This window comes from Perca flavescens, chromosome 9, assembly GCF_004354835.1.
Source record: "Perca flavescens isolate YP-PL-M2 chromosome 9, PFLA_1.0, whole genome shotgun sequence".
Taxonomy (NCBI): Eukaryota; Metazoa; Chordata; class Actinopteri; order Perciformes; family Percidae; genus Perca; species Perca flavescens.
In genome coordinates this window covers 5,071,234-5,093,160 of record NC_041339.1, presented here as the reverse complement: position 1 = coordinate 5,093,160, position 21,927 = coordinate 5,071,234, and the positions used below count along the sequence as shown (strand labels likewise).

Below are 21,927 nucleotides of genomic sequence, written 5' to 3'. Positions count from 1 at the left end.
AAGCAAACCCAAAGGGCCCAAAGTATAGGAGATTTTTATTTGACACATTTATAATAAAGCAACAATATAATATACATGAGATATGTTTGGTTTATGACCCTCTGACAGCAGCAGGTGGAGAAACCAGAGTCATGCTATATATATATATATATATATATATATAATGCTAACTTAAGGAGAAATCTACAGATACAAAAAGACAAAGTGTAGTAAAATAAATGTGTCCACCAGTCTGATGAATAGAAGACGTGTTCTGGAAGATAAAGAGCACAACACCTCTAAACTGAAAAATCAAGTTTTTGCCTGCAGTGTCGCATATTCAGATCTGACTGGAAATATATCTCTAGGCCCATTTTCTTTTTTTCAATGACAGCAACTGAATGTTATTGTTCTGTTTTTCAAGCTCAAATCAAACAACAAAGCAGAAGAACTGTTCCCTGATTTATTCCTGATAATGCACACAGGGGGGAGATATTACAGGTTGGATAACATGAATGAATGAAACGCTGAATTAAACTCTATCTCTCTCTGTGCAGGATGACACTAACATATTAATGCACAAAAACTCTCTCTCTGTGCAGGATGACACTAACATATTAATGCACAAAAACTCTCTCTCTGTGCAGGATGACACTAACATAATATTAATGCACAAACTTACAACCGTCGATGTAAACACGAACTCATGGCCCAAACATGTTAAGGTAAATATGTACAGTGTTTCCGGTGTCCTCAGTACTCCAGTGTCCCACGTGGTGTCCCGGTGTTACCAGGACCGGGACCGGGGCCCCGGCAGCATCCGCCCAGCCTCCTGCCGCTGTGCCTGCGGGCAGTAGCGGCGCGTGTGAGCGCGCTCCCCGGTGGCTTCACAGATGGGACACGTGTAGTTCCAGAGAATCGGGCACGTGACTTTCCCGTAGTCTGATTTCAGGTTGTGCGACCGGTACACCCGCGGAGACTCCCCGTTCTGCTTACAGAAGCCACAGTACCCGGAGGAGGAGGAGGAAGTCCCGGTGCAGATGGTGTCCGTCCCGGTGCAGCTGGATTCCGTCCCGGTGCAGCTGGTGTCCGTCCCGGTGCAGCTGGTGTCCGTCCCGGTGCAGCTGGAGTCAGACAGGCTGCTGACTGAGGCTGAGCTGGTCTCTAGGTTTGGAGAGGTTCGGATGTGGCTCCACGGTGCCGCCGCTGATTGTCTCTTCGGGGCCTCGATGTCTCCCTCCCCGGAGGCTCTGTGGCTGTCGGCCAGCCTCTTGAGCAGGCAGCCCAGCTTCATGTAATCATGCCACATGTCGAAGCCGCTGTTCCAGGCAGAGAGCAGCGAGCCCTGGACCCTGACCTGTCTTTCCATGGCTGCAGAGAAAATGAGCGCTGCAGTGTGTGTGTGTGTGTGTGTGTGTGTGTTGGAGCATCCCATATTTGTAGACGTCTGAGAGTCTTTAAAGTGCAACAATGTGTCGGTGCTGACCATGACCCCTGACCCGCCCCCCCCCTGCAGTTTGCGGGCAGGTGTCCGCTGCTCTTTCATCCAGATGATGGCACCTGCTGCAGGTTACACTGAGGTCACACACACACACTCACTCACACACACACACACACACACACACACACACACACACACACACACACACACACACACACACACACACACACACACACACACACACACACGCCACACACACACACACACACGCTCACTCACAAACACACACACACACACACACACACACACACACACACACACACACGGCGCACACACAAACTCTCACATACACTCACTCACTCACTCACACACACACACGCTCACTCACACAAACACACACACACACACACATGGCGCACACACAAACTCACACACACACGCTGTATAACTTAGTATGCAGAAATAATTAGAATCAGAAAGGATGATTGCCATGTAGGTACCACTTACAGGGAATGTGCATTGGTGGATGATGCATACATAAACATATTGAAGGAAATGAATAAATGTAAAAGAAACATTAACATGAATAAACAAATATGTACAATATAACTATTAAACTATATGAAAAGCCAGCTGTAGGTTGGGGGCGTAACTGATAACATCATAACATAAACTAATACTAATAAATAATGATGTGTTTGTGACCTGATGCTGACCTGAGGAGCTCTGGTGCCACAGCGTCTTCTCTGTAACAGTGTTGAAGCTGCAGGTGACCTCATATGTCTGCCTGTCTCTCTGTCTGTCTGTCTGTGTGTGTGTGTGTGTGTGTGTGTATCTCTGTCTGTGTCTGTCTTTGTGTGTGAGTGTGTCTGTGTGTGTATAGGTTTGTGTGTGTGTGCGTCTCTGTCTGTCTTTGTGTGTGTGTGTGTCTCTGTATGTGTGTGACCTGAGCTCCTTTCTGTAACAGTGTTGAAGCGGCAGGTGACCACATCTGTCTTTGTGTGTGTGTGTATGTGTCTGTAGGTTTGTGTGTGTGCGTCCGTCTCTGTCTGTCTTTGTGTGTATGTGTGTGTGTGTGTGTGTCTCTGTGTGTGTGTGACCTGAGCTCCTTTCTGTAACAGTGTTGAAGCTGCAGGTGACCACATCTGTCTTTGTGTGTGTGTGTGTGTGGGTCTGTAGGTTTGCGTGTGTGTGTGTGTGTGTGTGTGCGTGTGCGTCTCTGTCTGTCTTTGTGTGTATGTGTCTCTGTGTGTGTGTGTGTGTGTGACCTGAGCTCCTTTGAAGCTGCAGGTGACCACATGTCTGTCTGTGTGTGCGTATGTGTGTCTCTGTCTGCGTGTGTCTTTGTCTGTCTTTGTGTGTGTGTGTGTGTGTGTGTGTGTGACCCGATGCTGACCTGAGCTGCTGTAACAGTGTTGAAGCTGCTGGTGCAGACAGACATTAAGCACCTGCTGTCTGACCTCCATCTGCTCTGCTCTTTCTTCCTCTGTCTTTTTTTTAAATGTGCGGACATTAAAACACACTCCGGATTTGGATAATTTCATCAAACTCCTGGTTCTTGTTCTTATATTAGTTGTAGCAGTGCTGCAGAGCTCCCTGTGCCCTGCTGCTGTCTGCTGTCTGGTTGGGATGGCCGCCGTGTGGAACTGTGATGCGATGTGATCAATCAGCTGCTGTGCAAACCAAGTTATTAGTCTTTACTAAATGTCAGCTGGTCAGAATAAAGCTGTTTGTGTCAGACATGCCCAACACACGTTATCTAAAATCAACACAATAAGGACCACACACACACACACATACACACACACATACACACACCTCATGTTATTACAACATTGGATAACTTTAATCCACAACTTGTGTCATATTAAAACTATTTTACACAGCTCAGTTAGCTGCTAGGAAAAAAAAAACAGTGACATCCACGCAGTGAAGCCAGAATGTACAGAGCTGAGCTGAGCAGTTGTTAGCATCTGGGGCTAGCTGGGCTCAAACTGTCAACTACTAGAGAGTAAATGACGCAGGTATACACCGGATGAGGGTTTAGTTAAAAGTCAAGCATTATAAGTACAAGCATGTGAGTGGATGTAATAAAAGACGTGTCAGTGTGCAGCTTCTCATCCTAAAACATCACTGTTCTGACCAGGCTCATGTCCTCAGGAAACAGGAAACGGGTTGATGGAAGCTGTGTCCCACTTCAGAGGACTACAGTTACCACTGGACCTCGCGGAGACCGCCATCAACGATGCGTTCAGGCGGTCCTCGTCAGCTCGTAAAAGTGGACCTTCTCAGAGCTGAGTTGTTGTGTCCAAATACACGCGTACAACTTCTATTTCTCTGATATTACGGAACCATTTTCTGACTTTGCAAGTTACAGACTACAAACAGAGGCTGCGTTTGACTGGCGGAGTGGGACACAATGATCTATTCTGTCAGGGAGAGTGGACTTCACAGGATGTGGGACACAGCTGGAGGAAGTGCTATCTAGGGGGGGGTGGGGGTTCTGATGAGCAGGAGGACACGTTGAACACGCAGCTCAGCAGAGACTCTGAGTGTCCTCCCTTGTCACGCGGAGAGCAGTGTATCCAACAGAAAGGAGAAGGTCCCAGCAGACAGGTTTCACGTCTGATGTTGTGTTCCTGAGTGGCTCCCTGGCTGACTTGAGATCAGTGGAGGGTATTTACAGTGGAACAGTCTGGAGGGTTAGGGATGCAGAGAGACAGAGGAAACAGCAGAGGGCGCTCTCCTCCTCTTCCACTCTCCTCCCAAAAAAAAAAAAAGGTCTACAACAAGTTTTCAGGTGGACACGAAACATGAAAACAACCAAACACACAGCTCACGTCACTGGCTGAGGGACCACAGCTGGGTTCGTCCAGATGGGCTGATCCCAGGTCAGCGATGAGCCGTTTACTGTAGCTAACCTCGGTAATCTATAGACCTTGGCAGGACGTCGGCGGTTTGGAAGGTTAGAGTCAGCGGTCAGAGGTCAGACGTAGAAGAGTCGTACCCTGGAGGTACTGACGTGGAGGTCGTCGTCGTAGAACTTGGTCTCTATGATCACATTACCACTGGAAGACAGAGACACACGGAGACATCAGCATGAACCCATGAAGGAGCACACAAAGCTACAGAAACATTTCAGATGATTAGGTTAGATTCAACTTTATTGTCATTTAGCAGAGTACAGGTACAGAGCCAATGGAATGCAGTTGACAACCAACCAGAAGTGCAAAAGAAGCATTAACTACCAAATGTGTATGTATGACATATATATATATATATATATATATATATATATATACAGTACAGGCCAAAAGTTTGGACACACCTTCTCATTCAATGCATTTCCTTTTTATTTTCATGACTATTTACATTGTAGATTCTCACTGAAGGCATCAAAACTATGAATGAACACGTGGAATTATGTACTTAACAAAAAAGTGTGAAATAACTGAAAACATGTCTTACATTTTAGATTCTTCAAAGTAGCCACCCTTTGCTTTTTTATTAATAAGGGAAAAAATTCCACTAATTAACCCTGACAAAGCACACCTGTGAAGTGAAAACCATTTCAGGTGACTACCTCATGAAGCTCATTGAGAGAACACCAAGGGTTTGCAGAGTTATCAAAAAAAGCAAAGGGTGGCTACTTTGAAGAATCTAAAATATAAGATATGTTTTCAGTTATTTCACACTTTTTTGTTAAGTACATAATTCCATATGTGTTCATTCATAGTTTTGATGCCTTCATTGAGAATCTACAATGTAAATAGTCATGAAAATAAAGAAACACATTGAATGAGAAGGTGTGTCCAAACGTTTGGCCTGTACTGTATGTGTGTATATATATATATATATATATATATATACACACACACACACACACACACACACACACAGTATCTCACAAAAGTGAGTACACCACTCACATTTTAGTAAATATTTCATTATATCTTTTCCTGGGACAACACTGAAGAAATTACACTTTGCTACAATGTAAAGTATTAATTATACAGCTTGTATAACAGTGTAAATGTGCTGTCCCCTCAAAATAACTCAACATACAGCCATTAATGTCTAAACCACTGGCAACAAAAGTCAGTACACCCCTATGTTAAATTCCCAGAGGCAGGCAGATTTTTATTTTTAAAGGCCAGTTATTTCATGGATCCAGGATACTATGCATCCTGATAAAGTTCCCTTGGCCTTTGGAATTAAAATAGCCCCCCCCCACATCATCACATACCCTTCACCATACCTAGAGATTGGAATGGGGTACTTTCCATAAGATCATCTCTCAATGCAAATCAAACCAGCTATTAGGCTAACCAACATAAAACCATGTTTTATGTTGGTTATGTAGGTTGACCACTGTTATACAAGCTGTACACTTAACTTTACATTGTAGCAAAGTGTAATTTCTTCAGTGTTGTCCCATTAAAAGTGTGAGGGTGTATATTGCACAGGTTTATGGGCAGGTTATGGAATAAAAAAATAAATATATTGTGCAGTTTTGGGTGTTAGCAGGGCAAGGGCATTGATGAAATGAATGCAGGAGTAAATGTAAACAGGTAACCAGTGCACTGCAGTAAATGTAAACAATGCAGAATTCAGATTCAGATTATCACAACGTGAGCCGCAAAGATGAATCAATTAGCTGTCAACTATTAAACGAATCGCCAAAGGGTCACGTGACATAATGCCAGGAGAGGGCTGCAAGATTACATGTCTACATTAGAAAAACGGCGAAATGATTTATAGATCTGGACGGTTCCAAGCGAGGGACTGAGGAAACGGTCAGGTGTTTCACAAACTCCCGGGCAGTTCAGAGCTTGTTTGGCATTTTAAAACTTTCCTGTGGCAGCGATAGAGGCAGTGATGTTTCTTGTTTCCAGTTTTCCTGTACGGGACTCTCACACCACCTCAAAACACACCGACAAGTTTGACCCCCGCGCACATGACTGGCCACCGCAGTGTGACGTGGGGTTGACATTTTAGTTGACTCGGTCTCAACTTTTGGCTGCAGGCTGCTGCAGGTTTTTTCCAGCTCCTCCCTACACGCACTCCCCCCCCCATTCAAAAAGAATGGAAAGACCTTGGGCGCCCGGATAGCTCAGTTGGTGGAGCGGGCGCCCATGTAGAGGGGTTTACTCCTCTGCGCAGCGGTCCCGGGTTTGGCTCCAACCTGCGGCCCCATGCTGCATGTCATTCCCCCTCTCTCTTCCCTTTCATGTCTTCAGCTGTCCTGTCAAAGGCCTAAAAATGCCCAAAAAATAATCTTAAAGAAAAAAAAAGAATGGAAAGACCTGAGTTTTTGCCACGCCGTCTGATGGCTGATGTGAACGCAGACTAACCCGTGGCTTTGTGTTTCTGACCCATCACCCTTCAGTCTCCCCACATCTCAGCTGTATAAAATGTTATCATGACTGACAGAAATGATTGATAGAACTATGAAAATAAGATCCACGTTGTAATAAATGATCCTTTAAACTTGTACAAACGAGTGCGACGATCTTCCAAACACTGTCACCGAATGATCCGAACATCAGATCCGATTAGTCAATGCAGCACACAGGTGAGCTGGCCCGGGACGTGTGCCGTGTGCTGGGGAGTTGCAGCTGTTCAGGCTGAGCAATGTGTCAGCAGCACGACAACACACGACAGAGAAGTGGAGACTCACGTTAGAACGTTGGCTGGCATCATCTGGGACTCTGGAGCTGCTTCGATCAGAGACTGCCACGTGTTGGTGGAGTTGGGGATGACAAAACCAAACTCAAAGAACCATTCTGGACAGAGAGACAGACAGACAGAGACAGACAGACAGACAGACAGACACAGCTCATTATCATTATTGCTGTAGTTTATACTCAGTGTGTCAGGGCGCCATGACGCTCTAAAGACATTCTCAGCAACACAAACATGTTGTGTTGGTGTGTGCTGTCCCCGGGGCCCTGCTGAACACAGATGAGCTTTCCGAGGGCCCCACCGGGGGACAGCACTGCAGTGGAAACACACACAGTAACAGGGAACCAGACAGGGCTGTAACACAGCAACAGTTCAATACCGACAGATCTTATGGCACATTTTAGGAAACCCAAGCATTTTATCAAGACATTGCCTCGCCATACTCTGCTTTCTGTTGGTGTTGCTGCAGGTATTAGCCCCTCAGCTAACAGTCATGTTATTTCACCAGAAATCTCATTGAGCAGTGGCAATTTTAGACCCTTTTTAGGGGGGTTCAAGCCCCCCTAAATTTCATCCCAGCCCCCTTAAAAATGATAATAATACGTTTAAAAAATTTTTTGCTTCAAGTGAGAGTTTGGGAACTTGTCTGTTAGTGACAGAGGGCAAACAATTACAGGTTCAAAGAAACAGGTTTAATATCCTGTGTTCGCTGGCGCCAATGCTATGCACCTGTAACCCAGTCGTGGACATTTCTAGTTTTTATTTATTTATTGTTTACACCTCATTATCATTTCCTTTGATTCTAGTAGTCCATAAAGTGACTTTCGTAGTTTTTTCACATGGTTATCGGAGTGATAACTGGAAATGATGGTGGTGACTGTAACAGATGGCGATTCCGAGGATTTCAGGTTAATTGCAGCTTTATTCAAACAGTGAACAAATTCGCATGACAGTGAGACGACCGCTGTCCATACACAAGTGACTGCACAACCAAGGGTGAGTCACATGAACACCAGAATGAATCCTTTTTATACTCTTCTTTTTTTTGTCCTCACGGTCTAGTCTATCTATTTCTGTGGGCCAGTTATTTTCAAACTACTCTAATAGATTCACACATTCCAGTATATTTCTTTCTGTGTGACAATGTCACCTTGAAAATTAACCCTTATGTGGAATCTCCTTAGAATAGATGAAATACCTTTGAACACATGCATGCTAAAATATACCAAACCTATTACACATGTTCAATAGTTTGCATTTATCCTCTGTTAAAATAATAAACACATATATTCATTGTTATTGTTGTAATTGTACTGTCAGTTTGTGTTGGAGGAATGACACATCATCTGTTTGTGTGACAGCTACGGATAGTTTCAGGAGTCAGCAGGGAACATTTGTAAGGAAGCAGTTTGAGAAATATGGCCTTATAAAGAAAAATGGTTAACACTTTAGAACTAGAGAATGCAATTTCTGAAGGAACTGGATGCTGAAAAGCTGACGCTACACTGGAGTGCTGTCTGGAAATGTGTTAGAAGAAAGTGAAGCAGTAGGAATAGTTGGAAAACTGGGAACGGGATGAAAGGTGTAAAACATAGAGTAATAACAGAAGTTCAAACGGGAGTTTTACAGCGATAAGCTAAAGTGTAGGAGTTGATGTTTCCTTTAACTGCATCTTTCCTTTATTTCCTCAAAGTCAGTGGTGTAGTCTAATGTACTGTAGTGGGTATACTGTACTGTACAGTATATACATATATTGGCCTATATATACTGTATGGGCCAGAATCTGCCCATATCATAGTGGGGGGTCTGGGTGCCCTCCCACAGGGAAATTTTGAGCGTCAAAGACTTCATTTCCTGCATTCGGATACACTTTAATGCACCAATTTACGGTGGAAGGGCTATTTAGCCTATGCGAAGAAGAAAAACACAGATGACAATTCAAAATATATCAAAAATATAATAGAAAGTATGTTGTTGCGTGTCATTGGGCATTTGTAAGTGGGTATATGGAAATCCTGGAGCTTTCTTAGTGGGTATACTGGGTATACCTGCGTATCACGTAGACTACATGTCATGTGGGTCTGGCTTCTCCAGCCGATAATAATGGCTGCTCGTTCGGATAACGATCTGGTATTTTACGAAAATAGTTCACTGAAACGTCTTTCTGAAAACATTTTAAGCGAGAAATAGAATTTAAAAGATTTTCGTGAGATTTTGAGAGGCGTTCGTCAGGCTCATCCCGCTCGTTATTTCCCGGGCTAGCACGCCACCAATCAGACTGGTCATTGAGTCCGACTGCCCGCCCTGTGATATAACATGTCAAATCGGCCAAAATGAAGGCCGACGACACGGAACACACCAAACAGACTCGAGTCACTGACCTCGCCAGACTGTCCCGATGGCCGATTATCGGGTTGGTGTGTCAAGGAATTCAGACCCCCCCCCCTCTCCTGATGTCAGCCCTGCAGTTACCTGACTGTCCCTCCCTCTCCTACCGCATCTTGAGGTACAATGTGTATAAGGAGACAGCACGGGCCGGGCTAGCGGGTTAGCATGCTGATTTTAGTGGATCTCTCTGCAACACATACATACATACATACACACAGATAGATAGATAGACGTCTTTGACATAGGGTCAACACTATCACTGCTTCACATTCTGCTGCTGATGTCAGTTAGACACACACTGCAGCTTTAAGCTGCTCAGATTACCTTCTAGACACTGTCCCTTGAAGAAAACCTTCTGCTCCAGTCGGAACTTCTCCAGTTTCTCTGAGGAGGAAAAGTTCAGTTCTCTGGACACTGCTTTACATTTCAGGATCTTCTTTGGGACCCGAGCTGCAGAGACAGACCGACTGGAATTAACTGAGAGAAGCTTTGGATTCCAAACATGACCAATAGCAACCAGAGCTTTGAGGTGTAAACATTGTGTTTGTAGGAGCTCTGTCGGCTCCATTAGACTGCCTGCATTATCTGCGTTGAAATAAACACCAACAACTTACGTCGGAGTATTTTTGTAAACAGAATTACACTTGTTAATTATCTTCCTGTAGCCATATTGCCGCAAATCAGCATTCTTCAGTTAATCTATACCCTGGTGATAGTAATACTATATTTGATTTATAGATCGGTTTCAGGATACTCGGAGACACTTTACAGGAGCTCAAATGATCACAGAAAACAACACACTACAACATCAAACACACAGCATTAGTCACACATTGAAGCGGTCGTGAAAAGGTGATGGGAACATGATCTGATTGGTGAGATATCAGAGCTTTTAACAGAACTCTATATTCTGTTCATGTCTCTCCTTTAGCATGTCATCTTTTAAATATACACAGAGTCTAATGAAGCTCGGATAACTCCGAGCTTCATTATTCATTATATATATATATACCCGTGCTAAAGTTGACTAAAAAGAGGAATAAAAAAATTATCTTTTGGAAATTGATTGAATTGGCCTTTGGAATTAAAATAGCACCACTTCATCACATACCCTTCACCATATGCAACTAGGACCACAGTTGAAAATTAGCCGACTGGCTAACACAGGCGCATTTACAGAAATGTTGATTAATGTGCATTGTCCTAATCAAAATAAATAAATAAATAAATCTTAAATCATACCTAGAGATTGGCATGGGGTACTTTCCATAAGATCATCTCTCAATGCAAATCAAACCAGCTATTGCCAATTTAGCATGGATGTATTCACTTATGCTGAGCAGTATATAGTATATATATATTTTTTTTATATCTTGTTCTTATTTTCACACAACATCACTCACAACATCCTGTTTCTGTGTGCGACACATTTGAATGCTGTTTCTTCAGAGCTAGAGTCAGAATGCTGGGTGATGATGGTGGGAATAACTCTTTCTAATGATTGTAAGGAACCGGGGTAAACTGGTCTGAAAGCAGTCTGATCTGATCCCCTGGACTTCATCTAAGAGCAAATGTCACCTGGATTGAAATGAGTGCTAAACCGTGTGTAACCTTACCTATTTTCAGTACTACTACATTCACGATGCTCATTAGGCTGTGCAGTATACTGTGAATAACATTCGCACTGTATTAGTTTGGGTTGTTTTAGTTGGTTAAAAAAATGGTGCTCACGCCACTGAACAAGAAGCCCTGTGTGTGTGTGTGTGTGTGTGTGTGTGTGTGTGTGTGCGTGCGTGTGATGTACCTTCATGTTCGACTCCTGGCACAGACAGGTCCTCAGTTCCCTGCCACAGCACTTTTCCCGTCTCTGCATCTCGAAGATTCATCCAGTTTCTGTCAGGAAAAGGTTGAGTGACAACAACCAGCTACGGAACAGAACATCATGAATATTTGGGGGAACAATGCGCTTGTGTAATCCACCCACAGTACCCATCACTCGAAAAGAGTTAACCGCATATTTAATCTGGAAAGTTGCTGTGATTTCCCCTATAAAAATATGGAGCCTACCACTAGCAGCTGACAGCAGGTCAGTGAGGAGATCCTGCTGCCCCATCTCTCTGCCAGCTGTTCCCAGTTAGGGAGGTGTGTGCACGTTGGTAGTCACTACCAGCCAGGCCTGTAGTACTCGAGTCCGGTCTTGGACTCGAGTCCGGACTCAAGACGGTTTTTCTATGGTCTCGGACTTGTCTCAGCATTGCTGGTATTTGGACTTGGACTTGTCTCGGTCCTCTGCCATTGGTCTTGCCAAATATGGCTTTTGGTCTCGACCGAGTCCAGGTGTCTTTATTATGTTTATAATAATATTGGAGGGAAAGTGAAACACTGGCCACCTGATAACCAATCACACACTGCATGCCCTGCTAACGTTATTGCCATTCATTTTCATTGATTCACACACAATGTAATAAACAAAGATATCCGCCAATTCTGCCATAATCAAATTTGGTTATAGAAATCACCAGGAATTTCTCAGCACTGCGCTTAAAAAGAAACACAGGGCAGACTGCAAATTCTGCAAAGCAACAATTTCGGAAACCTGTGGGACAACGTCAAACTTCGTAAAGACACCTGCAGAGGCATCATAAGACTCTTTTTTTTTTTCTGTCTTGGACCCGGTCTTGACTCGGACTCGAACCTCTTTGGACTCGGTCTTGACTTGGTCTCCACTAGTCCTGAACTTGGACTTGTCTTGGACTCGACAAAGGTGGTCTTGACTACAGCCCTACTAACAGCTGACTCTTCTTATCAATAAAGGTCAGTTAATGTTAGAAGTAAACAAGTGCAGGCTTGGCCTGATCACCCCCACCCACCTGTGACTGGTGGAGCTTGTTGGGCCTGGGTTAAACATCCATTCAGTCACTAATGACAAGCCCACTTCCCTGCAGAGCCTTGTGCACACACTGCCAGCGAGCTATAATGTCTCAGAAGTATGTGACTACATATTCATACAGAACGCCTGGTTGGAGACCAGCCATGGTGTTTTTACGTTTGATCTTTGAGCTACTTTAGTATCCGATGTGAAGCAATAGCAGCACAGCGCCACCTTTTGGATAGTCAATGTCAAGTCCATCTAATTTAAAAAGAAAAACTAAAACGGAAATGCTTTATGTTTATTTATTTTATTCTATTGAAACTGCTCCAGTTCCTTAATTCAGATTTTTTTAGTTAGTTAGTAGTTTCAGTTTAGTTATAGTCTTTATTTTGTTTCAGTTTTATAAATATGTTTTTCACTGCTTATTTTAGTTTCCTATAATAACCCTGATACACACACAAAACAAAGCAACCCCCAAAGCAATCACATGATTAAAATTCTATTATTTTGCATTTCAGAACGGTTTTAGAGTACATAATAACATTGGAAAGCAATTCTTACCAGTGTATCTCGATTGGGAATCAAATGAATGCAAAGAAAGTGACTTTATGAACTTGACTTTAAAATTTTTATCAGTTTATTATTTATTTACTGTAAACAAAAGAAAAAAGAAAAAAAGAAGGGTACTGAACAACAGTCAGCAACTTGTTTATTGTTAAGGCCATGGTCAAAATTAAAGATTTAATAATAAAGTAATAACTATAACAATAACTTATTTCACCAGTAAATTGCTGTTGAATGACAAAAACAACCACCGAAAGGTTAACGCGTTATGCTCGGCCCTTAATCCCAACGCGATTAATGCGTTAATACAGCCCTAATATTTATAATATCATGCTTTAGAAAGCATTGTTGGTCCAAACTGAGTGCGGATGAAAGGTGGAAGAGAAGCTTCCAGGTCAGCTAAAGACAGCCGTGTGGAGGTGTGTCTGTCAGCGGGTCAGCTGGTCCTGACTGTCCACACAATACAGCTGTCAGTGGCAGAGCCTGCAGGACACTCACTGTCACTGTGGGCGGTGGTATTTGATGACTGAAGGCAAAGCCTGCGCTTGTTTAGTTCTAAGATAACTGACCATCGGCTACTGGACTGGTCAGCTGCTCAGGGTGCTGCTGCTTCCCTCTGCAGAGGAAGTCTTGGTGGCACACTTGATCTGTGAATATATCAGACTGACGGACACGCCGCCCTCTGTTCCTGAACATCCTCCACTCTGCACCCTGTCACACTCAGATACTACTTGTATGTGTCACACACACACCCACTGGACTCCACACCATCTGTGAAGCCCTCCATCCCAACTGCCTCCAAAACACACAAACAAAGGCTCTGACACACCAACCCGACAGCCGACCGTCGGCAGAAAAGGCAGTCGGACCGATCGGTCGGCTCCCCGAGGTCAAAAAAAGTGTCTCGGAACACACCGCAGCGACGCCGCCTTGAGCGTACGCGTGGGCAAGACGTAATACGTCTCCATAACAGCAGGCTAATCTGTATTGTCGCCCAAAAAATTAAAACCGGAAATGACGGAACATCTCTCTAGACCTCGTAAACACAGAGCACGCTGTCGTCAGCCATTGTTTTCATCAGAGAGCGTTGATAGTCAAGAAGGATCCTTGTTGTCATTACTCGCTGAACGGAAGGAAATACGATGGCTAGTAATAAGAAGATACTGGCGTTGTCAGCTCCGGTTTTCTCGTGCACTGATTGGCTAGTCGAGGGCTAGCACTCCACCAATCAAATCGGTCATCGAGTCCGACTGCCCAAATCGGCCAACAAGTCAAATCGGCCAAAATGGATGCCGACGGCTCGGAACACACCGAACAGACTCGAGTCACCGACCTCGCCAGACTGTCCGACGGCCGATAATCGGACTGGTGTGTCGGTGCCTTAAAAGCGCCAGTTAGCATACTGTTACACTCACAGCCCACACACTCACAGTCATCTGAGAGGACAGCATATTCCTGAGTTTGACAGTCATACATCAGTTGGTTCTCAGACGATTCCGGAGAAGACACGGAGTGTGTTTAGGAGAGGTCAGCGCCTCCATAACGATGAGCAGCGGCTTCACCAGCTTGTCATATTTAGGAGGACAGAGGGAGGCGACAGACTATAACAGGCTTTTTTAACTGGGGGAGATTTGATACAATGTGTCCTAAAGTTCAGGAGGAAGGTGAGGGTCCATCCTGAACTGAAATATTAAGAAATAGCCTAACAAGTAAAAAATAAACCTGTATTCTGCTTTTGTCATGACCCAGCATGACCCAACAGCCAGGCTGTGTATGCATGTACACATGCTTACAGTAGATATCATGATTAACCACTGTTGTTGCTGTCTCGCCTCCACCTCCACCCTCCCCCACCTCTTCCCCTGGCTTTACAGTAAATTGTGCTGAGTTGAATGGTTTCTGTAATCCTCTCAAGTCTAACTAAATCCAATCTCCCACATCAAACCCATCATCCTCCACACCTTCCAGAACAATCCTCTTTCACTCCCCTCATTTCTGAACCTGTCACTGCAGACAAAAGAACAGAAGCCTCCTTTAGCAGCCGGTTTACGATGTCAGCGGATGTCAAAGATCACAACACACGTTTACTGTTCACGTCGGATCAGGTGTGTCTTCTTTTCATCCATTCACTAATTCACACAGCTCTTCCAACAACATCGCACAAGCTTGCACCATGGCCTCCTTCCCCAGGGACACACACACACACGCGCACACACACACACACACACACACACACACACACACACACACACACACACACACACACACACACACACACACACACACACACACACACACACACACAGGCTAATGAGCCCCCAGTGAGAAGCTGCTGTCACTGTTTAGTCTTTGTTTATTTATAAAGACGCGTTAATGGTTGAGAGGACGGCCGCTGTTACGGAAAGACAACTAATTTGAAGATTCGGGAGACCTTGATGAATTACACAGGAGCATTTAATGAACACTCAATTGAGGAGGAGAGAATTTAGGCAGGCAGTAAGGCTGAGCAATTTTATCGATTCTGCGATATAAATCGATATTTTTTCCCCCAAGAAAGTATTGATTTTTATGCCGCGAGTATCGATACATAAGTCCCATTCAAATCCCCGTGTTTACCCCCGTTCACGTTGCAGGAAGAGCGATTTGGTCAGCCAGCCGCTAGTGTCGCTGTAGACCAGCCAACGTCAACTGGCGGCCCTCCGCCAAAGCTTTTAGTCTGGCCCCCAGAATAATCATGAATTCACAAAATGTAAAGAGGAAAAAATGCGTTCTGTTATTTATCATTTCAAGCATTTAGAGCAAAAACCTAGCCCCCTGTATTTACATCTCTATTCACATGCCGGGATTCTGTAGCCTACAGCGATGCCCGAGCTCCACACACACGGCTGAGCCAAGATGTGTGTGCGTAGAAAGTCAATACTTATCAATGCACTCACCTGTGTAGACCAGCATAAACATGTAGAAAGCGATATTTCAATCTGCTCAGTCCACCGCGCTGTTTTACACAAACACAGCTCTACTCTGCAAATAGCGAATTTTTACAAACAAGCTGAAACAAAAGCTGTCGGTTTGTAGTCTAACTGTTTATCTTAGGTTGCCGGGAATCTGGAAATTCTGGGTTTTCCATGTTTTTTAAGATATTGCTCACACTAATACATGTTAAAAAAATAGTAGCATTAATTCAGTAAGAAAGTGAAAATTTCGAACAAGAATAGGCGTATTAGGTATAAATTAATTTTATTTTCTTTATTTGAAAGTCCGGCCGCCAGAGTACTTAGAAAAATTCTGAAAAAAATGTAGTTGATGATCCCTGCTGTAGACTCTCTGTCCAGTCAGAGACATGTATTGTGTAATTGATGTTTTCAGTTCAATTAATTAAATCAAAGTAAATGGAACACTCACAAGATGTCACCAAAATCACTCGGCCCCCTTTAAATCTTTCAGAAAATTATGTAAGTGTTTCGAAATATATTGAATTGTATCGTCGGCTGAATATCGTGATATATATCGTATCGTGAGCTGAATATCGTGTATCGTATTATGAGATTAGTGTATCGCTACAGCCCTAGCAGGCAGTACGGTTTAACCACGCTTCTCTAACCTCTAGGCCACCACTGCCCCACTACCTCTGCAGCCCAACACACTGCTCTGGCCTGTTCAACAACAACTGTTACAGATGACCATCATCATCATCATCATCATCATCATCCAGTTCGAGGGCTCTCAGGTCAATGGACCAGGCCCGGGGGAAGTCTCTGCTCCCAATAACAATGATCTGATCTGGCAAAGTCAGAGAAGAATTCTACAGTTTGACGCTTGAATTCGGAATTTCTCTTAGAAAATAAGCATTTGAAATGGTTTGAAAATTCTATATTCTGTTCACTTTTGCAACAACGAATGAAAAGGTCGGCGCTGATTAGGTTATTGTTGGCCGTGATCATTTCTTTTTGAAAAGTTTGGGCATAACTTTCAAACAGAGGCAACTTTTTTTTTTTTTTTTTTATCAGCTAGCATTTTGGTTGGAATATGTGAGACTACCAATTGGCAGGTGAGCCTCCGTAACCAACAAAGTGAGAAAACTTCCCAAGTTGACGGCCTGTTCTCTTTGCTGTAGAGACAGTTTTATATTCCTAGTCATATTCTTAAAAAGGATTTGGACAACAAACTGTGATGGGAGCGGTGTGGAACACAAGCTCTCCGTGTAGGCTTTAATCAGCCAGCATGGACAGAAGGTAGTAAATCCCTGGTCACTAAATCGTGGATTTAGGCATTACCCCGCAACAGCAAGAGGCCACACACACACACACACACACACACACACACACACACACACACACACACACACACACACACACAGTATTGCTATTATACTAACTGAAGCTGTTCGTCCTGCTTTCACTGCGTCTCTGTTGCAGTACGAGCTGCACTGCTCGGCTGCTCGTTAGAAGGAATTACTGAGGCTATTTCGGTACTAGGTGGTCACATCCAAAGGTGTCTTCAGTAATATGGGAAGCATCAGTTTGCCCAACCTCATCCACAAAGCTGCAGTCTGTTTTCATAAAAACATATTCTACAAGCTGGGCGCTTACAGCAGCAGATGTTATCTGGCACATTTACTGTGACTCAAACAAACTAACTTTAAAAACAGCCCGCTTCAAGCAAATGGGACTACTTTTTGCGTTGTCGTTACTGTGACTGTGTGTCAAGGGCTGTAAAATAATGATGGGGGTTTAATACTATCAATAGATGAGCTGTAACATCCATCCTGCTTCCTGTTCAGCTCAGGTGGATCAGCTTAAAGGGGCCACGCACACCTGGTTCTGCTTGGACTACATCCAGTGTTTGTCGGCACATACGTATGTCTGTCTGTATGTCTGTAGTATGCGGACCGTGCAGATGTGTGTCTTTTGGGCTGTCCCAACTGAACCGCTGTCTGAATGTGGACCCTGGGATTCCGCACTGACAGCACAATAAAGTAGAGACAGGATCTAATAAACACCAGCGACAGGACGCGTCGGTCCACATGGCAGTTCAGAAAGCTTGGCTCAGATGATTATTTTTGTCATATTATTTTGCAGAGAGAGGCACAAGACTTGAATTGATGAGTGAGTGAGTGAGAGGTGGCTGCTTCAGCTTTTCTCTGGAACTTAATGTTGAGAAGCTGCTGTGGAGCAGGCAGCTGGTGTTTGGAAAGCCCCTAACGAACGCTGTGAGAGTACATGCAGTCCGATCAACCGATGTGACCACCAACACACGCAAAATAAAATGCAAAACCAGTTTACAGCACTTTCCCCTGCGCGCTTCCTAACCACGAATGATTTATCATGAGCAGACATGAATGGAAATGTTCAACAACGCTCTAGGTCAGAGATCTTCAACAGGGGGGTCCGGGGCCCCTAGGGGGTCCTCAGAGTTAGTCCAAATTATTGTTAATGTTTTGAAAGTTCTTTTCAAAAACTAATATATCTTAACATAATTCCAACCTATTTTTAGCAGATATAAATCAGCCTATTTGTGAAAAAAACATTGACGATAGGCTTACTGGCCTATAGGTAAAGTAGGCCCCAAGGCCATCTACAGATACAGTTCATCTTAAGGATTCACTTTGCCACATGTGATTTTACATTAAAACATGATTTATAAAATCATGCCAACAATTATTATTTTAATAGCTTGGTATTCTATACAAAAAAAAGGTATGTATAAAGTGTGTAGGCTGCTCACACGTTATTGTAGGCCCAGTTTAATACGCTACTTCACTTTATACAATATATGTAGTAGGGGGTCCCTGCTCCGTGTCTCTCAGTTAAGGGGTCCTTGGCTTAAAAAAAACGTTGAAGACCCCTGTTTTAGGTATTTTGTAGATGACTGGAAGTCAAACACAACCAGACAATTCCAGTAAGTGCTACAAGAGTAAAACAGAGCATTAAAAGGGGAGAATACTAACAGCATAGTTGTTTCCAAAGTCCTCTTAAAACAAGTGACTGTCTTCAGCCATGTGTGTAGATAAATTTAGAACTCAGTCAGTCACTGTGACACACACAGACAACACCACTGGAAAAATGTCCAACACGTAACATAAAGTAAAGACGTGGCTTTTGAGGAATGGACCTTGAACCACAACCAGGAAAAGAGAACACATCACAGCAGTACCAGCATCATAACACTGTGGCCTAAATGATTCCACTGGTTTAAATGCTTATTATCGTTGTTGTTATTATTATTATTATTATAATATTATTATAGGTCTCCCTCAGGTTGTCTCCTGCTGGATGATCAAACACCACCAAAGGTTTGGAACAAAGCTCCAAACCCTACTTTTATGATCTTGCTTTTAATTTAACATCACTGTTATCATTTGATTTAATTTAGTTAAAGTTAGTTTCTTTAATATTTATTATAATTGTTTTATGGCTTTTAAAAGTGTTGCTATCACTATCAACAAATTGGTTTTATTATTACCAGTATGATCCTATTTTCATTTATTAAGGGATTTTATTATTGCATCGTTTCGCTGTCTCCTGTTTGTTATACCTGTGTTATTGACTTCTCAGTAAAGCAGTTTGAGCTAGGACTGGGTGATATGAAGATAATCAAATATCACAATATTTTTGACCAAATACCTCGATATCGATACCGCAAAGATATTGTAGTGTTGACTATTGGTGCTTTTACAAAATATTTACACAATGAGATTTTTGATGAATAATCATCAGTAATGTGGATATAATGACTAAGTGGGTAAAGACAAAAAATAGAACAGTTACAACAGTCTGGTAAGTTCATAAAATGACATCACTTTACTGTAATGCAGCCTTTAAAACCAGGAAAAGACACATGCCTTATAACGATATTACGATATCCAAAATGTAACACGATATCTAGTCTCATATCACGATATTGATATAATATCGATATATTGCCCAGCTCTAGTTTGAGCTGCATTTTATGATATGAAAGGTGCTATTATAAGTGTATTATTATTATTATTATTATTACATTAAAACACATTGAAAAGACTGTTAGGCAGAGCAGCACTTAAGTGGACTGCCTTGTCTGTAGACAGGGTCCCACCTGGGGTTGACATATCCCATCTGTCACCGTTATGTAGCATCATAAAGCTAACAGCTAACAGCTACTTAAGTCTAGCAACACTAGCAGTTAGCCAGAGCCGAGGCCACCCGTGTTAGCTGGCAGGCCGTGTTTCAGATGAGAACAGCTGGTTCCTAACTACAACAACATTTAATGATGTAGCTAGCTAGTCCCATGTTCGCATTAAGACGGACATGACTGTAGCGGACAGGGAGAGGCGGGACTGGCGGCAGCTAGCCGCCGCAGCTAACGCTAACCTGCCTGTAGCTTCTCACTCAGTCACAGCATGCTAACTCCTCTGCTAACGCTAACGCTAGTTAGAGTCAGTGATGAACAGGGAGCAGAGCACCGTGTCGGAGCAGAAAGGATACAGTCTGAAGCCCTTGAGGATCTCCTTGGCCCTGTCTTCGTCTGAAGACATCTCGGAACCTGTTGTGTCTGTTGTTGTCGGTGCTCCTCACACAGAAGATCCAGCTGCTGCTAGATGTTAGCTTAGTTCCTCGGCATGAAAACACCATCAACTATACGGGTGTCCTTAACTGTAGATTGTTGCACTGCAGGTTAAATCTCATCCGATAATGCAATCAGCTAAATATACCCAGCTAACCGACAGACAGCTAGCCCAGCCAGTCAACGGCACAGAGTAGTTGCTGACAGCCAACCACAGGCCGAGAGTGAGATGCATGGGCGGGGCCTACTCTCGATAGAGACGCGTCACCAGGGGCAACGCCGCGCACACTTAGCAGTTACTGCTGGGGCCATGGCGACACCGCTCGTGCCAGGCTCGTGCATGTACCACTAATTTATCTTTTAAAGTGTAGGCCTACACATGCAGAATATCACACAATTTAAATAAAAAGAAAATATGAAAGTCAATATGAGATGGGCTATAATGTGGTAATATCAGGTCATATATATGTAATAATAGGCTACTAACAATAATTTAAAAAAAATTTACCACTTCTGGATGAACAGTTATCTGTCTGCTGTGTGTGTGTGTGTGTTTGTGTGTGTGTGTGTGTGTGTGTGTGTGTGTGTGTGTGTGTGTGTATTATTTTACAAGGCTGATACATGAGGCAGTAGTTCCCAGCAGCAGTTGACTGACTGTCAGCTGGCACAGTGACTTATAAATATTGTGTGGAAACAGTTTACGGTTATGGGAAATGTTGTGTGTGTTTTGGGAATTGGAAATGTTTAAGCAATCAACTATTTCTGCAAAACACAAAAGTGGCCAAACCAGTCCTTCCCAGCATACACATGCTCACAAAATATACAGGGACGGCGCTGTCGTCCATAAAGGAGCAACTGCCCGCGGTGCAGGGTCACCCAGACCCCCCATCACCCAGACCATCAGCAGGACGGAGCTGCCGCCCATGGAGGAGCTACAGCCAGCGGTGCTGACCTACCAAGTTACTTCTGTAACTCTAGACCAGGGTTCTTCAACGATTTTTAAACCAAGGACCCCTTAACTGAAAGAGAGACTGAGCAGGGACCCCCTACTACTAATATTGTATTGAAAAAAATGAAGTTGCATATTAAACTGAGCTTACAATAAAGTGTAGGGCGGCCTAAAGCCTTTATACATACCTTTTCTGCATAGAATACTAAGATATTAAAATAATTGTTAGCATGATTTTATAAATGATCTTTTTATGTTAAAACATACATGGGGCACAGAGGCACATAGCTTTTTCTCTGTTCTTCAATGACTGTACGCATCTGGCTCTATGTACACCAGAAGTGGTTGGAGTACCAGAAAGACATGTACCAGGGGCAGCCGAGGGAACTTAAAGGTCCCATGACATGGTGCTTTTTGGATGCTTTTATATAGGCCTTAGTGGTCCCCTAATACTGTATCTGAAGTCTCTTTTATATAGACCTTAGTAGTCCTCTAATACTGTATCTG

At 43.4% G+C, this 21,927-nt stretch overlaps 2 protein-coding genes across 3 annotated transcripts; both read right to left on the bottom strand.

The window, feature by feature from the left end:
• Positions 1–428: 428 nt before the first annotated feature.
• LOC114562006 (uncharacterized) lies at positions 429–1,465 on the bottom strand. The gene has a single exon (XM_028588218.1). It carries the CDS (start codon positions 1,412–1,414, stop codon positions 767–769), a length of 648 nt encoding a protein of 215 aa, XP_028444019.1. The 5' UTR covers positions 1,415–1,465; the 3' UTR covers positions 429–766.
• Positions 1,466–3,239: 1,774 nt separating this feature from the next.
• Positions 3,240–20,687, bottom strand: pde6d (phosphodiesterase 6D, cGMP-specific, rod, delta). Of its 2 annotated transcripts, none has more exons than XM_028586548.1 (5): positions 20,393–20,687; positions 11,298–11,386; positions 9,818–9,943; positions 7,101–7,206; positions 3,240–4,488 (listed from the first exon to the last, which is right to left on the bottom strand). In XM_028586548.1, exons 1-5 carry the CDS (start codon positions 20,440–20,442, stop codon positions 4,407–4,409), a joined length of 453 nt encoding a protein of 150 aa, XP_028442349.1. In that variant the 5' UTR covers positions 20,443–20,687; the 3' UTR covers positions 3,240–4,406. The 2 variants fall into 2 exon arrangements, 1 of the variants encoding a protein (XP_028442349.1); XR_003693280.1 differs by lacking the exon at positions 3,240–4,488 and adding an exon at positions 9,578–9,680 and having other exon boundaries at positions 7,122–7,206.
• Between the last annotated feature and the right edge of the window lie 1,240 nt (positions 20,688–21,927).